This window comes from Jaculus jaculus, chromosome 7, assembly GCF_020740685.1.
Source record: "Jaculus jaculus isolate mJacJac1 chromosome 7, mJacJac1.mat.Y.cur, whole genome shotgun sequence".
NCBI lineage: Eukaryota > Metazoa > Chordata > Mammalia > Rodentia > Dipodidae > Jaculus > Jaculus jaculus.
Genome location: NC_059108.1, coordinates 114,232,653 through 114,252,295, shown reverse-complemented (window position 1 = coordinate 114,252,295; position 19,643 = coordinate 114,232,653). Strand labels below are relative to the sequence as shown.

The window sequence follows — 19,643 nt, the reverse complement described above, 5'->3', positions numbered from 1 at the left end:
ATTACCCACTGAGATTCCTTGCAACTTTGGATTTAACAGATACCAGTAACCATCACACCTACCTGACATGCAAGTAGACTTTTAAATTTTATTTTTATTCCTGCAGAAAACCTGTACCACAACTATGCCAAGAGGGTTTGCTTCTCAGCAGTCAGATGTACTAGGAGAAACGCATTAACAGACGACTAACTTAAGGACACAAATGCTGAGAATTCAAATGGCACCAACAAAACTACAGATGTGAGTATCTGCTTTCATACCCTGCTTGCAACTGGTGATAAAAGTCCTCAAAGTCTGAGATATGCCTCATGTGCCCAACCCCGTAAAGATGGCCAAATTATGAAGGCATTAAAAACCATGATTCTAGCAAGGTGTGGTGGTGCACACCTTTAATCCCAGCACTTGGGAGCTAGAGGTAGGAAGGATCACTGAGTTCTAGGCCAGCCTAAGACTGAATAGTGAATTCCAGGTCATCCTGGGCTAGAGTGAGACTACCCTGAAAAAAGTTTCTCTCAAAGCCTTTACAGTATTGACATCACAGCATTCTTGTCAAAAATTAGCCACAGGGAAGCTGTCCACATACTGTGGATTTCCTTGTACCCAAGAAGCTGTCATTTGTGACACATCTTACTTAAGTAACATCACAGACTGGAGGGATGGCTTAGTGGTTATGGCACTTGCCTGCAAAGCCAAAGGACCCAGGTTCAATTCCCCAGGACCCACATAAAACAGATGCACAAGGTAGTGGCACATGAATCTGGAGTTCATCTGCAGTGGCTGGAGGCCCTGGCATACCCATTCTCTCTATCTTTCTCTATCTGAAATAAATAAATAAAATATTTTAAAAAAGAAATGTCACAACATGAAAAATAAAGTCTCAGGACCAGTAAGATATGGCATATATGCCTTTTCAAAATCCAGATTTGAAAGGAAGGGTGTATGGGAGTACATGTATTTATTCATTAAACAAGAGAGGCACTAATTTTAATACTTACCATTTTAGATTACTTTTCATAATCAATGTGGCCAAAAAAATTAAATGTCAGAACATGAGTTTTGTATAATTAAACTTTTTTATTGTTTTCTTTACAGGAACAATAATTTGAACATGTCTTTAACCAAACTATCTAGAAATGGAAAGCCTCTTGTATAAATTATGCTCTATTTTTGTAATAATATTAAAATACTGTATTGGTGAAAATAAATAGATAAAACATTTATTTCCGTATTTGCTGTTACAAGTACATTTGACTTTATAATTCCTTATAAATGAAAAACAAATGGAAACGGAACAGGCATGAACAATTGTATCACTGCTAAGGATTTCAGGTTTTGATTGTTGGTTCTTCTTACAGAGATGGGAGATGGCATTGGTAGGTACACAGAAACATGATTGTGTTCCAAAGAACGGAAATGTCCACGGAGGCTTCAAGTGTAATAGATAACACTATCATGTGTAACACAATACCATGATGTCTAACCATAAGGACTGTTAGGTGAACACATAAAAAACCCAAACATAAAATATACTGACAGTCTTATTCCCATGTATGACAGAATGGAACTAAGACATTTTAAAACTTTACTTTTTTATTAAGAATATTTCTGGGGTTATGTGGCATTTTATATTCAGTGTCCATTTGCTCCTTCTGAGAGTATCCGTGACGGTTCAGTAAATTTTGCAGTGAACAAGTAGAAAAGGGCGGGTGTAGGTACCAAAGCCAAGAGGGGTAGATCTTGCTCAAGTTTATCCATCCTGGAAATGGAGATGATTCCATAGGCGTGAAGTAACCAGTGGCTGAAGAGAACAATAAGTCTTTTCTTTCGGACCAGAAGATCATAGCAGCTCTGTAATTTTATAAAAGAAAAAAGGGAGGGGGGGGGAGAAATGTAGATTATCAAGGCAAATCAGCTAGATGGCTTGTGTTCACACGGTCATAACCTGGGCATCAGAATGCTAAAGCCAGGGACTTAGGCATCGCCACACTAGCCCCCACTTTCCACAAGGAAACTGAGGCTTCCTTTGGCCATAAGCACACTCACTGTCAACACCAAGCCTGCAGCCCTTTCTTAAGTCCGTGCCCACATCACCAGTGAACGCTACTTTCTTCCGACAGATGTGAACCTGAAGAGGAACTCCACAATCTATGCCCTCCTGTCCTGCCCACTGTTAACTCGAGTCTGGGGGGTGGGGCACAGAGGTCACCACCCCCCTAGCCTCAAGCATTTCCAGAGTCTGCTGCTCAGCAGAAATGACTATCAACTCTGGCTTTCTTTTGATCTTTAATGATATGGGGAAATCAGAGAGATCAAGTTAATATAAAGGCACAACTAAGTGTGCTAATAAGCACACAACTATATTTGCTATGGACTACTTCCCAACTTTATCTTGTCGCTGGGTGACTCATGGACTTACTGACTAGAAGACCTCCCGTGGGGAGGCTTGGCTGGATTACCAGAAATCAACCATTTATACAGGCAAGATTTGGGGGCAGAGACCAAGTAAATGTCAAGCTAATTTAGGCATGCATATACAATTCTTAACTATGTATAACAAATAAAAAATGTTGAAAATCCCCTTTATTCAAATATTCCTCCCCATAAATCTTTTCCCAGTTGATAAAAGTGTCAAAATTCATGCCCTATCTTCTCTAATTAAAAATAAAAATGTGTGGCTGGAGAGATGGCTTAGCATTAAAGGCTCTTGCTTGCAAATGCTAGGGTCCCAGCCAGGTTCAACTCCTAGTGCCCATGTAGGCCAGATGCACATGGTGGCACATGCATCTGAAGTTCATTTGCAGTGTCTAGAGGCCCTGACACTCCATTCTCTCTCTCTATCTGCCTCTTTTTCTCTCTCTGTAAAATAATTAAATTTCATTAAAATTAAATAAATAAGAATGTGAGCTGGGGAGATGGCTCAGTGGTTAAAGGGACTTGCTTGCAAAGGTTCCTGGCCCAGGTTCAATTCCCCAGTACCCAACTAAAGCCAGATACATGAAGTGGAGCATGTATCTGGAGCTCATCTGCAGCAGCCAGGGGTCCTGATGTGCCTATACTCTCGCACTCTCTGCCTTTCTCCTTCTCTCTCTCTCTAAATAAATAAAAATATTAAAAAAAAATAAAATGTGATAATATGATATTCTATTTTATCCTGTTGACCTACCAGGAAATCAAAATATACTCTTGGCTAAAAATATTCTGAAAATAAAGACATAATATAATATTGGATTATATGAAATAAGTATACTAAATTATAAGCAACTAAACAGTTCCGCATTCAGCAGTCTCCCAGTTGACACTCTAGGAAGGCAGTGGCAAGAAAGGGGAAAGCAAGAGAAAAAGAACAGAGTCAAACCAGGAACGCAAGACTAAACCACAAAAATACGAGGGCTGCTACATGGCAAGGTAGATGTCCATGAGCAGGCAGATAAAGCAGGACAAACTACAGAACGACACAGAATACACAATTATAGAAGACTGTTAAGGTTACAATTGTAAAATGAAGTTCACTATTATTTTATGTAGAGCAAAATATATCTCTGTTTCTCTCAAAATACTCTCAGTATGCTTCAGCATGTCAACAACTGCGTGCTTGCTAATGGGTAAGTAATGTGACATGACTCTTCAGCACGTTGGGTGAAGCTGGACTACTTTCGCTGCTTCACTAAGAAATACATGCTGAGGCACACACACAACATACCACAAACATCGCTGACAAGTGACATCAATTGGCCAAGAAGCACTAAATAATCAATTGTACTTTATCACATCAGATGCACTTTTCTATTCATTTGTCAAATTTATCAAAAAAAAAAAAAAAAACCAAAACTTTAACAAAAGAAAACAGATTTCTTACCTCTATTTCAGAAGCAGACATGTATACAGCCAGCGTAACCAAAGATAACACTAAAATAATGTATGGGAAGGCATAATCTGAAAAACATCGTTGATACATTACATTTGGAATTAATGTATTACACCTTCAAAAAAGTCCCACAGTAGAATTTTCCCTGGGGTCAAATCTTTTCTAACCAGTTCTATGGGAGTTGAGTCCCATCATGCTAAGACAGGGCAACAAACTCTCTCTGGAGAAGAACACAGGCCCTCCAGGCCAAATCATCGCAGTCTCATCTACCCAGTGAGAATATGTACATGATCAGGCAAGCTTCTATTCCATAAAATCTTATCAGTAAAAGTTGAATTTCTGATAATTTTCACACAATAATAAGCATGTTATCAGAATTTTTTCCCAAACACTTAAAATGTAAAACTCCATTCTAGATATAGCTTAAAGGAGCCCTCCCTGAAGTATTCACTAAGGAATTAACTTCTCTCCTGTGTACCTACAATGGTATTAGTGGTTAGGCATGTACTTAGAACAACTAAGAAAACAGTTACTTGGTTTTTTTGTGTTTTGTGGTCCAGAAAGGTAAACCCTGATTGAGAAAAGGTACCCATAAGAGTAACTTAACTTTAGCTATCCTTAGAAAAGTTCATTTACCAACAAGCCTCAAAGGATTAATAGCTTTAAGAATTTTTCCCATCAAAATTCTGGAAATTTCTACTTCAAATATAGAGTAGTAATAATACCTTAAGCAAAAAAAAATTTGTTTTTCCTTGAAGATGGTGGTTTGATTCAGGTGTCATCCATAAGCTTAGGTGTTCTGAATGCCAGGTTCCCAGCTGATAGATATTTGGGAATTACGTCTCCTGGAGGCAGTGTATTGTTGGGGGAGGCTTATGGGTGTTAGAGCCAGTTTCTGCATGCCAGTGTTTGGCACACTCTCCTGTTGCTATGGTCTACCTTATGTTGGCCATGGGGTGATGTCCACCCTCTGCTCACACCATTGTTTTCCCCTGCCATCATGGAGCTTCCCCTCGAGCCTATAAGCCAAAATAAACCTCCTTTTCCCAGAAGCTGCTCTTGGTTGGGTGATTTCTACCAGCAATGCTGAACCTGACTGCAACAGTAAAGTGGTACTGAGGAGTGGTGTCATTTGCTGCTAGACCCCTGACCTGTGTGGCTTTGGCCTTTTGGGGCTGATTTTCAAGAGGAATGTGGAAGGGTTTGAAACCTTGGCTTAAGAGATGCCTTGCTGTGCTGTAAGTACAGCTTGATGGACTATTCTGTCAGAGCTGAAAGACCTGAATGCAGTAAGAACTATGGACTGTGAGGTTTGGCTGATGAGGGTGAGGAAGAGCTTTGCTTGGACTGGGCTAGCAGTTTGTGTGGAAGCTTGCTATTATGCCTGTGTCCTGAGAATTGTGCAGAGTTGCTTTGCATAGAAATGGACTGGTGTGAGCAGAGGGATATGGCAGAGAGAAAATGAAATATTTGGGCCTAAATTGCTGCCCATTCACCTGCAAACTGTATGAGAGATTACAACCTTTCAGATTGGGCCAGCTGACCTGCACTGGGGCAACAGGAAGAATGTAGACTCTTTTGAAGGGGCCTGAGTGTTCAAGGAGTATCCTGTTCTTCGAGGTCTACTTTATTCTCCCCAGGATTAACAAATTGGCAATCTACCTAGTATTGTAAAGTACAAGAAATGCTAGAAAGAGGATCATTGAGTTTGCAACATGGTCTTTTGTTTTGGAAATGGCCATGGGCAGTGTGAAGCAGGTTTGCTGAATGCCTGCATGGAGCCCATGGAATGCAGCGGAGACCCAGTGAAGATGCCAGGACCACGAGACGGCTGCTAAGGAAAGGTGCTGGTCCCAATGAAGTTTTCCAGGACTGTGAGTAGCCTAGCGGGAGGGGCGGAATTGGAACTCCAGAGACTTGTTGCTGGTTAGAGTTATCAGACTTGGAGATTTGTCACTGGCTAGAGTTGTTGGTCTTGAAGCTACAGAGTTTGATGCTTATCCTGGTTGTTTTAAGTCTTGTGTTGGCTGAATGTTTCTCTACTATGCCCAATGCCATCTTCTGCAGTATGAATGTTTATTCTGTGCCATTATGGTTTTTTTTTGTTTTTTTTTTTTTTTGGTATTATGGCTCATTTCTCCAAGTCACAAACTTCAGATTGCCTCTTCATCCAAGTCGGTGCACAGAGCAGAAACTCCAGTTGGACCTGAAGGAAGGGATACTCTGAGACCATTCCCTGGTGAGACCATTGTAGACCCAGCTGGCACAGTTAAAAGATCTTGGACTATGGGGATGTATGAATATCATTGGAATTGATAAAAACTATGGGGACTTTTAAAGTTGAACTGAATCCATTGCATGTTATATCATGTATGGTTATCAGTTTATGGGGGCCAGGGGCAGAATGTGGTGGTTTGATTCTGGTGTCCAAGCTGATAGAGATTTGGGAATTAATGCCTCCTGGAGGGAGTGTATTGTTGGGGGAGGCTTATGGGTGTTACAGCCAGTTTCCCCATGGCAGTTTTGGCACACCCTCCTATTGCTATGATCCACCTTATGTTGGCCAGAGGGTGATGTCCACCCTCTGCTCATGCCATCTTTCTCCCCTGCCATCATGGAGCTTCCTCTTGAGCCTGTAAGCCAAAATAAACCTCTTTTTTTCCAGAAGCTGCTCTTGGTTGGGTGATTTCTACCAGCAATGCTGAACCTGACTGCAACAAAGACATTATCATTTTCTTACAATTTCTATATTGATAGCCCAGAAGCTTCCCAATGATGCATTTTGCTCATATATTTTATATCCTCTGTTTTTGCTAAATTGTAAAACTGAACTAGTACACACTTCTGTGATTAATCTTAGTGGACTGCAAGAGTCTGTACTTAGTGCGAATGAATTCAAACTGCTAGAGTAAAGACTCGTTAACCAAACATTTGGAAAAAGGCATTTTCTTAGGCAGCTATGGTGTAAGAAGCACTTTGTCTGGCCATCTCCTTGGGCTGACTGCGCAGCTTTCACCACTTTTCCCTTCCTAGCTAAAAGCTTCTACACAATTGGCACCAACAGACCGGGGCACAGGCTTCAACAGACTGGGGCACAGGCTTCAACAGACTGGGGGTACAGGCTTCAACAGAATGGGGGCACAGGCTTCAACAGAACGGGGGCACAGGCTTCAACAGAACGGGGGCACAGGCTTCAACAGAACGGGGGCACAGGCTTCAACAGAACGGGGGCACAGGCTTCAACAGACCGGGGGCACAGGCTTCAACAGACCGGGGCACAGGCTTCAACAGGGAAGTAAATACTCAAGTGGAATAGGCAGGATCAGGGGAAGCCATACAAGCCACACAGACACCATGCAGCCAAATCAAACAGCTAACGTGTGAGCTTGATTGCAAAGGATGACAGACCCTGCCAAGCCTCCACTGTCTTCCTTGGGCCTTGCTTTCACTCCACCCTTACCTTGAGCCAAGGTCAATACCAAGCTGTACGGTTACTCAGACCTGCCTGTTCCTTTAGGTTAGAAGGTTCCCCATCTGCTCTCTGGAAGGTGCCTTACAAAGAGCATCCAACATCTGTAGAAACTGTCGCCTAGTCAAAATCTCACGCTAGGTTTCCCTGGCTAACAGTTCTCTACCTAATCTAGCAGTATGCTTGGGCCTTGAACAATGACCTTCTTCTTATTCATGAGGCACAATTTAATCTAAATAGTTGCTGACTGAATGGTTATCTTAAAAAATAAATTGAAGTTTTTGCTGCATATAAAAAAATAAGACCGGGGCTGGAGAGATGGCTTAGCATTTAGAGTGCTTGTCCATGAAGCCTAAGGACCCAGGTTCAACTCTCCAGATCCCACATAAGCCAGACACACAAGGTGAGCAAGCACACAAAGTTGTACATGTGTATAAGATGGTACACACATCTGGAGTTTACTTGTAGTGGCTGGGGACCCTGGTGTGCCAATTCTCTCTCTCTTGCTCATAAAAATTAAAAATAAATTTAAAAGACCTAACTTTATAGTAAACAATATATATCATTAACTTCAATTTCCATCTATAATAAGCAAAAAACACTTTAATTTTTTATTATATGCTAAGGGTTTAAAAATCTTTTATTTTTGTTATAAACTTAAATTGCAAGTATTCTCTTAACAGCAATCAGTTTTGATTAACTGCCATTAATTTGTTGAGAAATTCTATTCTATTCTGTTTTTATAAGACTGACTGTTTTAGCAAAAATATATACTAACACTTATTTTCAATGATTAAAAAATCATTTTAAAGAAGCTTCAAGGAAACATTGTATATTATAAATAATAACAAATATAGCTCATTATTATTTTCATTCATCAAACTTACATAACAGGCCTCCACCAACTGCCTGCAGTACGGTTAAAATCGGGAAGAAGTAAAGTGCTGCATAAATACTTTTGAAGCGGTCAGACTTCCCCAGGCCGCACGCGATCTTCTTGACCAGCAGGGGGCGCAACAACATCATAAGGACCAAGCAGAAGGCATAGTAGATAAACACGATAGTGTACCTGTGGGATAAAACAGTCTGTAATACCAGCATGGTGAAAGCCTTTATCCTTGATGCTCTTAAACCAAAGACCCTTAAAACAACTTAAACCTATATTTAGTCTCCCCGGTAAATACGCAGATTGGTGAAAGGCAGGCCAGACTCACTTTGCTGGCCACTGTACACTGGTTCCTATTCTGGCACTCTGAAAGGATGTGTCAAAAAATCCCAAAAATACTTACTTATAGTTTTACTTGCTGAAATTTATCAAAAGGAAACAATAAGGAATAAAACAATAACTTTATGCATGGAGGTTTTATGTATTAATTACAATGTAAATAAAACTTAGGAATAAAGATACTTGACATTTACATCTCAGTTAATGCAATGGCTGTATCACATGCAGCTATTAAAATTGTAGTTAGGCAACATACAGTGTATATAAGTACACCAGGCTCCTCACTAATCTGTACTATTTCATGTGTCAATTACAAAATAAGTCGTTGAAAGTTCAGGGACTGGAAAGATGGCTTAGCAGTTAATGCGCTTGCCAGCAAAGCCAAAGAACCCAGGTTTGATTCCCCAGTACCCATGTAAAGCCAGATACACAAGGTGGCACCTGCATTCGTGAGTTTTTAAGCAGTGGCCAGAGGTTCTGGTACACCCATTATTTCTCTCTCTCTATTTCTCTCTCTCTCTCTCTCTCTCCTTCTATCTCTTTCTCTCTCTCATATAAATAAATAAAATACATTTTTTAAAGTTCAATGGAAATAAGATGCAAATACTTCTGTTTTAAGGTAGGGTGTCACTCTAACCCAGGCTGACCCATAACTCACTCTGTCGCCCAGGCTGGCCTCCAACTCAAAGTGATCCTCCTACCTCAGCCTCCCAAGTGCTGAAATTAAAGGCATGTGCTACCATGCCCAACTGATAGTTTTAATAATTGAGGTAAGTAGTTTGAAAACTAGAGCGCTGATTTGAGTTTTACATATTTTTAAAACTTAGTCATACCAAACTAATTAAATTTAACCAAGAAAGCTTTTAAGCCAGGTGTGGTGGCACATGCCTGTAATCCCAACACTGGGGAGGTGGAGACAGGAGGATGAATTCAAGGCCAGCTTCAGTAACACGACAAGTTTGACAGCCAGCCTGGGCTATGAGATGTCTTCCCCCCCCCCCACACACACAAAATGCTTTTACATACACGACTGTTTTTCCAGCTCGCTTGGGGGGTTTTGTTTACTAGATTATTACTTGCCTATAGTAACTTCACATGGAATTTACCTATAACAGCACAACAGGACAAGAGACCAGTAAGACAGAACTTCAATTATCCTAGAACATTTTACAGTACATACTTAGTTTGCACAGCATAAAGCAAGCTGAGTCTCTCAAGTAATAGCCTGCAACCAGATAACCTTAACTTTCTAGTTAACATAGTTGGTATGCCAGGATTTTTTAATCACAGTACTCTATAAGGATGTTCATTTGTGTCTATACTGAATTAACAAAATTCTTCAATTCAAGTTGATATATTTATCACCACTAGAGTTTTAAAGGATAACAGAGTTTAAAATTAGAAGTCGCTGTTATGAGTATAGAATGAGGACTCAGGGCATCAACTTGTCATCTCTCTATAATCTGGCATTTCTACAATAAGTCCATTAATATGACTAGCTGAAAATGAGCCTCAACTTATTTTAAATAAGGTATCTATGTACCTGTTTAAGTACATTATCTAATTTAGTTCTTAAATTTTCTAAATAGAACCAGGTTAAATTCTGAAAGTCCTCAGGACAGCATAGGACAAGAGATTACTTAAAACTGGGTTATAATTCTATGGATCCCTAAATCAACAGATGACATGATTTGTCCGCTTTATGTAATTATATGTGTATATGAAATAAATCATCTGAGGAACTTAAAGGTTGGAAGTAGATAATTTTTCATTTGTCTACAGCTGGATTTTGTTTTCTATAAATTTTACTTTATTTCATTTAAGAAAGAGAGAGAGAGAAAAAGGCAGAGAGAGAGAGAGAGAGAAGGGGGGGGAGGGAGAGAATGGGTGCACCAGGGCCTTCAGCAGCCACAAACAAATTCCAAACACATACACCACCTTGTACATCTGGTTTATGGGGGTCCTGGGGAACTGACGCTAAGTCCTTTGACTTTGCAGGCAAGCAACTTAACCACTAAGCCATCTCTCCAGCCCTGGATTTTGTTTTTTTGAAAATCACCTTTCATATGTATGCATGTTTTTGACAATTTACTATATTCTGTCTCTCTCTCTCTCATAAATAAGTAAAAGTATTTTTTAAATATTAAAAAAATAATTTGATCAAAAAAGATTAATCTCATTGAGAACATTAGGTAATGGAAACTTGCTACAATGATGAAAATGAAGTAACAACTTTTGTCAAGAAAAATAAAAATGAACCAAGAGTATGGTATCATATAAACAGAAGTTTATATTTTGCTATTTTTTTAAAGATTTTATCTTTATTTATTAGAGATAGAGAGAGGGACAGAAAGTGAGAATGGGCGTGCCAGGGACCCCATCCAGTGCAAACAAACTCCAGACGCATGTGCCACCATATGCATCTGGCTTATGTGGGATCTAGAAAATCAAACCAGGGTCCTTAGACTTCGAAGGCAAGCAACTTAACCTCTAAGCCATTTCTCCAGCCCTGAATTTGCTATTTTTAAAACATATTTTGGGCTGGAGAGATGGCTTAACAGTTAAGGCATTTAACTGTTTCATTGGTTAGAGGACCTGGCGCACCCATTCTCTCCATCTCCCTCTTCTGCTCCCTCTCTCTAATAAATAAATAAATTAAATTAAATAAAATATTAAGAAAACATTCATTTGGAAAAGCACACAAAAAAGAACATTAACAGAAGCATTCTAATAATAATGCTGGAGTGCCTCCTCTATGTGAGACAGCACACGTGGTGTCTGCATTTGCGGTTTATTATTTCCTCCTCACAGTACTTTATATAAGGTATCATCATTCGCATTTTACCAAGACAACCCAAGTTACAAGAGGGTGTCAGCATGTCCATATTCACATACCTGGTAGACCCAGAATTAAACACAAGCAATTTTGGTCTCCAAAGCCCATGCTCTTTCATGTACATCAGATATTGTGTCTCTACTACGTATCAAATAAGGCTTACCTTGTAACGTTCTCTTTAAAAATCTAAAATCCTATTCTTAAGTGTTTACATTATTTCCATACACACACACACAAATAAAACAAAAACAAAAAAAAACTTTCCCTTCTGTGACTAAGATGTAGTGGGCTGGAATTATACCTTAGCAATAGAGCCCTTACCTAGCACGCCTGAGGTGTTGGGTTTGATCCCCAACAACACGCAATTCAGGAGGCAGAGACGGGAGGATGAGTTTGAGGCAGCCTAGGATATCTAGTACAGAAAACCTTACAATGCTTAATCTGCTGAAATGGATGTAATCTACAGCAATCCTCAGTTTCTTTCTCAGGGACTTTAGGTATGAATAAGTACTTACAGCGGGTAGACAGCTTCATGAGTACAGTGCACTGTGGTAATGTAATCTGGACTCGGGTTGTAAAGCATCGTGTACCAGTCAGAAAGCATCAGGACTCGGCAAGAACGAATATAAAGGACGCCAACTGGATCGCTCACCAGCAAGGTGATGATAGCTGCCACAGTGCATTCAAAGAGCGCGGTGATGTGCTGGAACAGGGCGCTGGAACTGAAGAGATGGGGCGGCGTGAGGGAGTCCAGGAAATGTCAATGCTAAGCGCCTTCAACAATGTACTTGCTTCAACATGTGAATTCTGAACTTTTAATTTAAAATTCTGAAAGCTCCTGGAACAAATCTTCTAAGTAGACCAGAAAAGTCAAGCATATGTGAAAATGACTTGAGAAGAATGCAGCCTTATCTTCTAAGAAGGGAAAGCACTCCGAGAACTACCATCAGTATTACTACAAGATCTAACAGAAGGGCAGAAATTAGAGAACTGTGTTTTATCTTTATTATGTTGCTAAAATGCTATTAAGTTTTCTTAGTTATCTATGCATCACTTTAAATTATCTTAATATAAAAAGTCACGTGTAGTGGCATTTACCTGTAATCCCAGTACTTAGGAAGTGAGGCAGAAGGACTGCCACAAGTTCGAGGACAGCCGGGACTATACAGCTATACACTGGAGCTCAGCACGTCCTATGGTGGGGGAGTGCGGATCTCAGGAGCGAATGTCTGGTGCCAGCAGGTGGCCTGACCATGCATCCTACTCCGTGCTCCGCATCTCCAGCTGTTTCATAGTTTCTACCTCCCTTCCTCAGGGAGCTGCTTCTCTTACAACTTGACATACATCTTTTCTAACACACTAATTTTACCTTTAACTGTTTAAAGTTCTAACTACTATGACATATATCTTTCTAACACAGTAATTTTACCTTTAACTGTCTAAAATGCTAACTACTATTTTTTAAACTTTGGCAAAAATTAAGTTGTTTCTAGACATTCCTCTTTTGCTATTTACTAAATCTGTTTGTTTCTCCTCTTATTGACTGACAGCTTAGTTGCTATGTCCTTTGTTTTTTTAAGCATTTATGTATAAAATCTATATAGTAGTTATATTCTTATAGCTGAAAGTCAATGCTCTGTAGTTCTTTGAGAGCACAAACATAGTTTCTTTGTATTTGCCAATAACTTATAGCGCTGACTACTTAGTAGTCACAAGGTCACTATGAGATCTTTAAAAGCAAGTGTCTCCTAGGCCTAAACTAGGTCATCACTAGCTTGGGCATCTCCTGTCTGAAGGTCTAGACCTAGCCTGGACCATCCATCCCAATCATGGAGTGCCTAGGTAGCAGTGCTGCTGTTGGCAACTGGCCTCAGACAACCGGGCTGCTGTGGTCTGAGTATCTTGTGTTTCCCCACAAGTCGTCTGCTGAAACCTAACCTCCAGTGTACGAGTACTGGGCTATGGGCTTCAGAAGGGAGTTAGGTCACCAGAGTGCAGTCCTCAGGAGCAGGGTGGTCCCTTCTAAAAGAGGACTAAAGGATCCTGCTCCTCCCTTCTGCTGGGTGAGGGTACAACAAGCCCTCTGTAGACACTGAATCTGCTCGTAGTCTGATCTGGCCTCCAGAGCTATAAGCAATGTATTTCTGTGTTTTGTTGCCTATGTTAGCAGAGTGTGGCAGCTTGAATCCCAGTGCTAAGACAGAAGGATTGCCACAAGTTTGAAGCCAGCTTAAGCTACAAGAGTTTCAGGCTCACCTTAGATACAAGTGAGAGGCTATCTCAAAACATTAACTTATTACCTAGGCTAAGGTATTTAGAGTAGCTCATATCCACTACCTACCTTGGCAGAGTGACCCTAGACTGTCTCTCAGGGTAGGTTTGTTGTTTTTTTCTGAATGAAAGAGTACTCAAAGATAGCCCCAGCCCTGGTGAGACTAGCTATTTCTTGAATAGCATTTTCTTGATCTCAGTTATTTTAGGAGGGTTACTTGGAAGTCCTAATAAGTTCACATTGTTTTAAGTAGGACCCTCAGATCATTTCACATAGATGAAAACACTGACTGCACAAATATAGAAGTATTTATATTTTGCTAGTATATAATCTGTTCTTTAGGTTCCTTATACAGTTTATATGTTGAGGGGCTGGGGAGGTGGTTAGGGGTTAAGGCACTGAACCACGAAGCCTAAGGACCCAGGTTCGATTCCCCAGGACCTACATAAAGCCAGATGCAGAAGATGGCACATGCATCTGGAGTTCATTTGCAGTGGCTGGAGGCCCTGCCATGTCCATTCTCTCTCTCAAAGAAATAAAAGTCATTAAAAGAATAGAGTTTATAATCTGAGTCAAACTTCCAAGCTTATTGTTTGTAATGTCGTTTCACTTCATTTGCAGTACAAGTGAATTTTGTAAACTAAAAGCAGATTCTAAAGTGGCATGCGCCACTTTGTGCATCTAGCTTTTGTGGTAGTGGGGAATCAAACTCTAGTGATTAGGTTTTGTAGGAAAGCATCTCAACCACTGAGCTATCTTTTTTTTTTTTTTTATTTTTTTTATTTTTATTATTATTTTTTTTAAATTTTTTTTTAATTTATTTGAGAGCGACAGACACAGAGAGAAAGACAGATAGAGGGAGAGAGAGAGAATGGGCGGGCCAGGGCTTCCAGCCTCTGCAAACGAACTCCAGATGCGTGCGCCCCCTTGTGCATCTGGCTAACGTGGGACCTGGGGAACCGAGCCTCGAACCGGGGTCCTTAGGCTTCACAGGCAAGCGCTTAACCGCTAAGCCATCTCTCCAGCCCAGCTCTCATTTCTTAATCACACTCGGCTTTTTTGCTTCCATAACTTAAGGCAGCAAAAAAAAAAAAAAAAAAAAAAGAAAGAAAGAAAAAAGAAAAGTTTGGAGAAAGGGAAAGGAAAAAGTCCTGAAATGCAGAGAAACTGTAAGAAAACTACAGTGGCTGAAGCATACTAAGGAAGAATCTGACTTCCCATTCCCAGAAGAAGGAAGGGCAAGTCTTCATCTGAACCTTCACATTCTGGCCTCCACCTACCTTTCCTGTTCTCCTTTATTCCTACCTTCTTTCATTTGTGACCCACACTTTGAACACTTCAGATCATATCCTCCACGCATCCATGCCACTGTTCAGTGATTTTCTTCTATCTAAAATGTTTTTTGGGTTGGGCTGGAGAGATGGCTTAGTGGTTAAGCACTTGCCTGTGAAGCCTAAGGATCCCGATTTGAGGCTCAATTCCCCAGGACCCACATTAGCCAGATGCACAAGGGGGCATGTGTCTGGAGTTCGTTTGCAATGGCTGGAGGCCCTGGCACGCCCATTCTTTCTCTCTCTCTCTTTCTGCCTCTTTCTCTGTCACTTTCAAATAAATAAATAAAAATAAACAAAAAAAATTAAAAAAAAAATAAATAAATAAAATGTTTTTGGCTTTCTTTAAGTCTTTCAGATCCCATCAAGCATCAAATATTATCATTCCATTCTTTGTGACTCCAGGGTATTTTGTTAGCAACTCACTACAAGATTGATTTATATTATCACCATGAATATATCTGTCTTCTCCACAAGATTATGACTAGAAGACATGTCAGTTATTTTATCTCCTCCTCTGACTTTCCAAACACAGTGGTCAAATGTACTGGCTTCATGCATTATTGTAAATTCTCAAAATTACACAACTAGCATTAAGTTACAAAGTATTTGTTCTAAAACAATAACTTGTAATAATAACCAGTTTTGTAGAAAATTCAATAAAAATTACCATAAAGAACTTGAAATTTTTTCCTTTCATGATCATTTAGTGTAAACTAAAGCATATGCCCTTAATAACTACTAAGACATGCCCTATCACTGTTTTCTTGTCACAGTAAAAAATAATCAAAATAGGAAGAAAAATCGGTTTATCACTTTTGAAACAGACTGTATATAATTAGTATTTGAAATGGTAACTGGACTGCAGGTATATGTTAGCAGAAGACCACGCCTGGTATGTTTAATCTCAGCTCCAAATGGTGACAATCATTCTAGCATCAGTCTATCCAGACCCGCTCATGGGATGTGCTAACCTCTTCTTCCCTGAGTACCATTCAATGAAGAACCAGTGTAGGACAAGAGGAAGCATGGCCATAAACCCAAGATAGAGCCAATCGTAGAGTTCTGGAGACCCCGTGCAAGGCTGGCAGTATTTCTGGGCATTTGTCCTCTGTCCTCGTGGGCATACCTACAACATACAAAAGACAAGGCACTATTTTATACACAGGTACTTTTTGCAAATACTAACACTCCCCCTGCCCCAAAAATCATTCTATATCTCATTCTTGTTTCTCTCCATATATATATCCATCCATCCTAGAGATTAAAAAAGCAGGATCACAGAGAGTTTGAGACCAGCCTGGGACTACATAGAGAATTCCAGGTCAGTCTGGGTTAGTGTGAGACCCTACCTTAAAAACCAAACCAAAAACAAACAAACAAACAAAAAGATTTAAAAAGCAGGAGTAGAACTAAAAACAACCTACAAAAAATTCCTTTATATGTGCTATATCTGCAAAATGCTCATTAAGGATTCCTTTTATTTAGTTACTAAAATAAGCTAGTCTTTAATGAAAACCTAGTAACATCATATTAAAATGATGACAAAAAATGTTCTGTAGTTGTAATGTTAACTTACTTTACTAACTTTACTGTACAAAATCATTAAGAATAATTAGAACTTACTGCAAAATTATGAAACATTTTAAAATCTTTAACTGACTGTTAAAGATATAACAGGTATCAACATGACAATACAAATGATGCCTGTATTAATAGCTGCATATTCATAAATTAATGACTATAGTTAAGAAAAAAAGTTTGTGAAATAATGTAAACATAGACTTACCCCACATTCTCCATATATTTCAGTTGAGCCATTTTTAAATAATAGAGTCTTCCCACAATAAAGTCCAAGGCATGCTGGTTGAATATCGACAGCTTTTTAAAAACAAATGCCAGTATGGTAACATCTTTGTGATTATAAAACAAAATAATGTAGCAATAGTTGAAGCACTTGCTAGAAATAGTACAACCCCATTTCAACTTTTAAAATGATATGTAAGTCTTGATGCATTTAGTTTTAATTTTCCCCTTTCCACTTTGATCTGCAGAATGTTATGTTAGAATTTTGCTGATCAAATTGTGCCTTGTGAATACACACAGCCCCAGGATTCAGAGCCTAACTCAATCTTTCCAGTGGTCCTAGAAAGCCACTCCCTTTAAGTGGATGTTTAAATTTCACTGATTACAAAGTTCAAAAGCAATTTAATTAGATTGCTGATAGAGGGTTACCACTTTCCCTTTGTCCAGTCAGGACATCAGGCACATGTTTGCAAACATGAGCATACACCGCATATGTGCACACACACAATCGAATCCATTCTTTAAAGGCTTGAGGAAAATAAAAAACAGCTCTTTACAAAAAGTTCTGAGGACCTTCTACACAAGAAGAAATTACTGGAGAGTCTTTTCATCAGTGACTTATTATTTATTTATTTTGAGGGGGGTGGGAGGGAAGGAGGGGTTGAGAAAGAAGTGGCACCCCAGGGCTTCAGCCACTAAAATCGAATTCCAGATGCTTGTGCCACCTAGTGGGCAGGTGTAACCTTGCATTTGCAAAACCTTTGTGCATCTGGCTTATGTGGAATCTGGAGAGTCAAACATGGGTCCTTAGGCTTCATAGGCAAGTGCCTTAATGGGTGAGCCATCTCTCCAGCCCTCATCAGTGACATCTAATTCACTTTACTGGGTCACTTGTTCAATAACCATGTGTCTAGTGTCATGTTCTGCTGGTCCAGAGAAATATGAGAATCTCAACACTCTCAGAACCTGCCATCCAAAACAACTGTGGCCACATGTGAAATGTGTAAAATTATCCATGATTCTGGAACAATCATTTCCTAAGGTTTTCATGAATTCACTATCAAGAGACTGCCTGGTCTGCAAGGCCTTTTCTCCTTCCAAATTACGGCAGACTTGATTACTTTCTCCTCACTGCCGAGAAAAAAATAAAAAGCTCTGTTTAAAAATGTCGCGTTTAGGGCTGGAGAGGTGGCTTAGCGGTTAGGCGCTTGCCTGTGAAGCCTAAGGACCCTGGTTCAGGCTCGATTCCCCAGGACCCACGTTAGCCAGATGCACAAGGGGGCGCACGCGTCTGGAGTTCGTTTGCAGTGGCTGGAGGCCCTGGCGCGCCCATTCTCTCTCTGTCTCTATCTGCCTCTTTCTCTCTCTGTCACTTTCAAATAAATAAATAAATAAATAAATAAATAAATAAATATGATTTTAAAAAATGTCGCATTTAACATTTTCATTTTTACCATATACTTGAAAAAAAAACCTGACTTTTTCTCCGATTTTTGTTTTGAGAAGCACCTTCTCCAGGGGCTTTGCATCTAGCAAATGTTGAATAATTGCATTTGAGTGTCAATTATCTAAAAGATCTCAAAGCCAAGGCCTGAAAATGAGGATAAACTCAAAGCCATGGTCATCCACTGCCTACCAAACAAAACCCCTAGCTCCAAGGATCTGCTACAATCACCTTCTATTTCCTTTAGTGAACTATGGCTAAAAGGTTGACTTTTTTCCCCTTGCACCAGTCTTGCCACATCGTGCCCGCGCAATGCACATTTGAGGTTGCATAGACAAGACGCTATGCAGCAGTTAGCGGCTGCTTCCTTCACGGTTCTCCCGCAGGAACACCCGCGCTTTTAAATCTTAAACTCAACCGGCCCGGGTGCATTTCCTGCGCATGGAACAAAGGGGTATCTCGACCCGCACGACAAAGGCTGCGCCCCGGCGGAAGCGACCACCGCAAGCCCGGGAGGAGGCGGCCCGCGCGTAGAAAAGGAGCTGGACTGAGACAGACTCTCCCCAGATCCTTCGAGACCACTTACCCATTGGCTGCTCCAGGCTTCCCGGGGAGAAGCTTTGGGATCAGAACATCCGACCGCTGCGTCCGGACATCCGGGCCACGGAGGACCCGGCTGCTCCGCCTCCCGGTCACCCGGGCAACGCCTCGGAAGCCCCGCCTCCGCTGCGTGTAGGCCTGAAGGCTCGGTCCCCTCCAGGTCTAGTTTCGAAGAGCAGCCTCCCGCTACCTCGTCTAAGTTTGAAGGCAGCTCAGACTTTCGGCACCGCTTAGGTTCCGAGGAGCCTTCCCGACGTCCTGACCTAGGCTTCGAGGCTCCGGGCCAATTCCAGGTCTAGGTTCAAAGCCCCACCCCCGCGTCCTGATTTAGATTCCCAGGCACCGCCCCGCATCTTAGGCTGGCCTCCAAATCACCGCCCCCGTTTCCAAGGCTAGACTCCAAGGCCCCGCACCTGCTTCCAAGGCCAGGCTGTGGACCCCGGCCCCACTTCCTAACTAGGCCAGCCAGGCCCACACCCCGCCCGCTAGGCTCCCAGGCTCCGCCCCGGCTCTAGGCTAGACTACTAAGTAGCACCCCAACACTCCCATCCGTTCTAGGGCTCCAGGCCCCGCCCCCACGCCGAGACCAAGCTCCCGGCCTCGCCCACGCTCCTAGGCCAAGCTCGCAGGCCCCGCCCCCGCTCCTAGGCCAAGCTCGCAGGCCCCGCCCCCACTCCTAGCCCAAGCTCCTGGCCCCGCCCCCACTCCAAGCCAAGCTCGCAGGCCCCGCCCCCACTCCTAGCCCAAGCTCCCAGGCCCCGCCCCCACTCCTAGCCAAGCTCCCAGGCCCCGGCC

General features: G+C 41.2%; 1 protein-coding gene across 1 annotated transcript; it reads right to left on the bottom strand.

Annotated features, from left to right (window-relative positions):
• Nucleotides 1–1,102: 1,102 nt before the first annotated feature.
• Nucleotides 1,103–19,314, bottom strand: LOC101610471 (JNK1/MAPK8 associated membrane protein). Its single transcript, XM_045154420.1, has 7 exons — nt 18,835–19,314; nt 16,788–16,879; nt 15,973–16,127; nt 11,911–12,117; nt 8,222–8,403; nt 3,857–3,933; nt 1,103–1,848 (listed from the first exon to the last, which is right to left on the bottom strand). Exons 1-7 carry the CDS (start codon nt 18,836–18,838, stop codon nt 1,630–1,632), a joined length of 936 nt encoding a protein of 311 aa, XP_045010355.1. The 5' UTR covers nt 18,839–19,314; the 3' UTR covers nt 1,103–1,629.
• Nucleotides 19,315–19,643: the final 329 nt, after the last annotated feature.

What these genes read in the sequence shown, in the direction of transcription:
- LOC101610471 (XM_045154420.1), bottom strand. An exon ending in TGGTACTCAGGGAAGAAGAG is followed by an intron (nt 12,118 to 15,972) that starts GTTAGCACATCC and finishes CCATCTCTTCAG; the next exon opens with TTCCAGCGCCCTGTTCCAGC. An exon ending in AGTTGGTGGAGGCCTGTTAT is followed by an intron (nt 3,934 to 8,221) that starts GTAAGTTTGATG and finishes GATGTTTTTCAG; the next exon opens with ATTATGCCTTCCCATACATT.